Here is a 4,107-nt window from a genome sequence, read left to right as displayed (position 1 = left end):
GGGGAGCGTCGCTGAAGAGCGGCCCGAGCGCAGCGCCGCGCAGCCAAGCACAGCCGCTGCCGCCACAGCCACGGCGAGCCCAGGGGCGCTATTGAGAGACGGTCCCCAAGAGGGCTCCGGATGGACCAATCAGAGAGCGGAGGCTGTCAAAGGGGCCAAAAGAAACAGCGGAGCGAGCCAATAGAAAGGGCCGGAAGGCGGGACCAAGGGGGCAGGTCCGCCGCGCTTTAAAGGCGCCTCGTCCCCCACCCACCTGTGGGTCCCCAGCGCGGGGTCGGTGGGGATGGGCAAGAAGGTGACCCCGGGGTTCGGCGGGTCCGGCGGTCTCGAGTCCGTCCTCGCCGGGCAGGCTCTGTCCTTTACAGCCCGATCCCACCTCCTGGGCCAGCCCGCACAGCACAGCCTACCACCCAACAGCGAGCGCTCTGCGATCCAGCACCCACCGTCACACACCTCCGGGGGGGAAGCAGGATGCACCTGCGCAGGAATTCTGTACGGCCTGTGGCGGCAAGGCAGGGCAGTTAATAATTGAAGGAGATCCGATAATAAGTCCCTGTGGGGGAGAATGATTAACAGCCTTGGAGTTTGGCTTTTAAGGACAGTTTAAAGCTGACTGAAGAAACTTGGCGTAGTTTGGACAGCAGCTGCTAAAGGGAAACACGATCAATAATTAGCAATGCAAATACCAGGCAGACAAAAGAGACACTTAGTATAGTAAACAAGGAAGTAACTGTGACAATGAGCCAAGATTTATATAGGAAATTAAAGGAAATAGCCAGCTAAGCACCAGCACGTTATTCTCAGCAGTAAGAGCTGGCTGACAGGGAAGTTTCAAGGAGAATGTTTGTTATCTGAGTCATTGCGAGGACTGGAGGATACATTCTGGCATGGTTTTCTACCTGTCCCTCACCCGTGGCTGCAGGGTTTGCTTCTGTAGGAATGCAAGGCTTTTGCTAAGCTGAAGTTTGCTGTACAGAGCCTACGCCTCCTTAGAAGATCCATACATTGGTCAAGTTTGCACGTTCTGCTCTAGCAAACACCACATACAGAGGGTTCCAGGCCCTCCTCACACACAGATCTTCCTCAGCTTAAATCTGCTTGATCCTCTTCTCAGGTGAAATTTTCCAGCTACACCTCAGCAAGCCTCATGAAGGTGTTGTACCTGGAGACTTGCCTGCCTCAGCCCAATTCCTCTGATTTCCACTGGGTTGAAACAGGTTTTCATGCTGGTGTCATGCCTTTGGAATGACATCAGGAGAAGCCAGTCCTTAGCTTGTCTCATCTCACGCTGTCATGCAGGTTAATGATATGTTGCAGTATTTTGACACGTTCCATTTATGGATCCAAGCTCAAAGGCTTGGCTGACACCAAGATCTCTGAGTTACAGAAGGGACACTCCTGTTTAAAGAGAGGCGGAGTGTTTCTGCTTAAAAAGTGCCTTGGTAACAGACAAGTAAAATCCATGTCTTCTCACTTGTAGCCTCAGGCACTAACTAGTTGAACATGTTACCTCCCACATAACTGTGTCAAGAGAGATTTTGCTTTCCAATCCACCTGCTCCTCCCATCTGATTCAGTTTGAGGCTAGAGTCCAGTATTTTGGACACCAGATTCAAGAGCTGTTTCATGGTCAGGAGACTGCTGGGTGCCACTGCAAGGACTGTGACACTGCTTACGTGAAACAGGAGGTGGGGGATCCACACTTACGGTTCCTTTGTATTAACCAGCCTCGCCTGTCAGCCCCAACATGGTGTGTGCAAACATAACTCTCCTCTTCCACCTCCAAGGACTGCTCCATGCCCTTGACTGCACACATCCTTCCACTTCGGCTGAGCACTGCTGCTCTCTGTGTCATCTCCTCCAGCCAGTGCATAAAGATGGCAGGGCTCACTCCCTTTGTCCCTGCTGTGTCACTTGGTGTTGCCAGGCTGAAGCAGGACAAGGGGTGATGTTCAGGGCCCCAAGGAAAGCTGGCACTTGTTGCTGTACCTGCTGCAGCCTGCTGTGCTTTGACAGTCTCACTTGCCTTGCAAGTGTCAGAGGTGGAAGGTGCAGACATGGTGTCCAGGGCAGCATTACACCTTTGTATCATCACCAAATTCCACTCTTCTGGGACATTTTATCTCTCTCAGATACTCTATCAGCTTTTATTAGATCAGTCTACTGAACAGGATATTACTTCTCATCTGAAACTGCTTTGCTGTTCAGGTGCTGAGCAACTGCAGGGACAGATGTGACTGTCTTGTTTCAGAGCTGTTTTACCAGCCTAGTGATTTCTAGTATTGGGCATAAATTTGCACCACAGCATACCACCTGAGCTGCTCTCCTGTGTCTCTGCCTTTCTTTTTTTTTTTTCCAAGGGGAATTCAGTCTCTAGAGCTCTTCCTGTGCTGCAAGAAGCCACGAGTTTGCAAAATCCTAGTGGTGTGGTTGGATATTCAGGAGTCTGGTGCTCAGGTGAGGTCACCCCAGCGAGCCCTCTCACATACACCAGTCCATGTCTCCAGTGTAGCAGGAGCCCTGTCCCATACATGGCAGCATTTTAGGGATGGTTTTAGCTGCCCAAGCTCAGCTCTTGTCAAAGAGACAGAGCACCCCAGCTCAAGCACAGGACCACTTGTAGGTGGCACCCAAAGTTAGCAGTGAAAACATGGACATGGTGTGTGGTCTTCCAGGAAGGACAGACAGAAAAGCTGTCTGTCCACTCACCTGCCCAGTGCCTGGAGAGACAGTGGCACCCTGTGGTGACACTGGCTCATCACAGTGTGTCATCTGGGCCTTGTCAGACAGCACCACCTTAGCCAGGTCTTGGTCTGCCTTCCCTTAAGCCATAGAATCATTTAGGTTGGAAAAGACTGGACATTAGGAAATAATTCTTTATTAGAAGGGTGCTCAAGCCTTGAACAGGCTTCCCACGGAAGTGGTGGAATCACCATCCCAGGAAGTGCTCAAAAACGATGCAGATGTGGTGCTTAGAGACATGTTTTAGTGGCAGGCTTGGCAGGGCTGGGTTAACAGTTGGACTCAATGACCTTTGGGATCTTTTCCAACCTTCATGGTTCTGTGATTCTGTGACCTCTAAGATCATCAAGCCCATGGTGGTCTCTAGGACCCTACAAGTGGGGGCATCTTGGGGATGTCCCTGTGTCTGTTCCTCGCCAAGCACCAGCCAGCTCCCTGTCATGTGTCACAGAGAAGAGGCTGAGCCACTCTCCTATTTATATCGTGATGCTTCTGCTTTGCTATTTTAGTACCAGCCTGAATCATCCAGCTGGGCTCCTGGAAGAGCCATTTCAGATTGTCAGCTGCCTCTTCAGTCACTTTTGCTTCTGGTGTCTCCTGTTTCAGGGTCACTGTCCCACGCTCAAGCGCAGCCAAGAGCAGAAATAGTCTGATACTAAATAGTGATCAGAAACGCTTCAGAGAATGCAGATCTCCAAAATCCAAACCACCTGCTGTTATGCAAGATCCTGTGGTCTGGGAGGAAGCATTCCATCTCCTTGCCAAACATCAGCCCATTGCTTGTGTTGTCTCGCTAAATTCCTCTTCCAGTCTCTATGGGACAGGTGCTCTTCTTCAGTTCCTCTCCCAAATGGCATTTGCTTGCTGCACTGAACAGCTGGGAGACAGATGTGTTGCCAGAATAGCTCCAATCAGCTCCCTGTTACTGTTAGCACATACAGACTGACATAACAGAAAAAAACCCCAAACCAACAACAAAATGCCAGAAAACCTCTTTCCCACCTGTCGTCATTTCAGCGAGAACCAGAACAAAGGTGATTCAACTGGGTCAGTGAGAAACCCGGTGAAGCCAGGCTTGATTTTAGCTGCCAAAGAGGCAGACGTGAGCACGGGAATTCACAGTGGGATCTCTCCGGTGACTCGGGTGCCCGGCAGGAGGACAGCCCTAGAGCCCAGAGGGAAATGTTTGCCAAAGCTTGCCAGTGCCGCCCACCAGCCCCCGAACCCCCTGGGCCGGGAGTGTCCGGAAGTGACCGTGGATGGCCAGGGGTGGCCCTGGGTCCTTCCCGCTCCAGGCTCCCGCCCCCCGCCTCATCCATATTCACAAGGGGGCGGGGGCCGTCCCGGCTATCCCTTATTCATTAGG

The 4,107-nt window shown here is 51.8% G+C and overlaps 2 protein-coding genes across 3 annotated transcripts in view; one reads left to right on the top strand and one right to left on the bottom strand.

Moving 5' to 3' along the window:
* Positions 1-393, bottom strand: part of TPRA1 (transmembrane protein adipocyte associated 1) — a 15,590-nt gene extending 15,197 nt beyond the window's left edge. The window contains exon 1 of one of the 2 annotated variants that reach the window (XM_008632351.2): positions 254-393. The gene's annotated coding sequence lies outside the window, so the exon portion shown is untranslated. The remainder of the gene's footprint in view (positions 1-253) is intronic. The other variant, XM_017732520.1, reaches the window with a different exon arrangement.
* Positions 394-3,720: 3,327 nt separating this feature from the next.
* Positions 3,721-4,107, top strand: part of MCM2 (minichromosome maintenance complex component 2) — a 20,294-nt gene continuing 19,907 nt past the window's right edge. The window contains exon 1 of the mRNA XM_017732308.1: positions 3,721-4,003. Within this exon, the coding sequence (XP_017587797.1) occupies positions 3,721-4,003 (283 nt within the window). The remainder of the gene's footprint in view (positions 4,004-4,107) is intronic.

Source organism: Corvus brachyrhynchos, unplaced genomic scaffold (assembly GCF_000691975.1).
Source record: "Corvus brachyrhynchos isolate BGI_N302 unplaced genomic scaffold, ASM69197v1 scaffold4, whole genome shotgun sequence".
In the NCBI taxonomy this organism is placed as follows: domain Eukaryota; kingdom Metazoa; phylum Chordata; class Aves; order Passeriformes; family Corvidae; genus Corvus; species Corvus brachyrhynchos.
The sequence above is the reverse complement of the archived record's forward strand: the minus strand, read 5'-3'. Positions and strand labels throughout refer to the sequence as shown.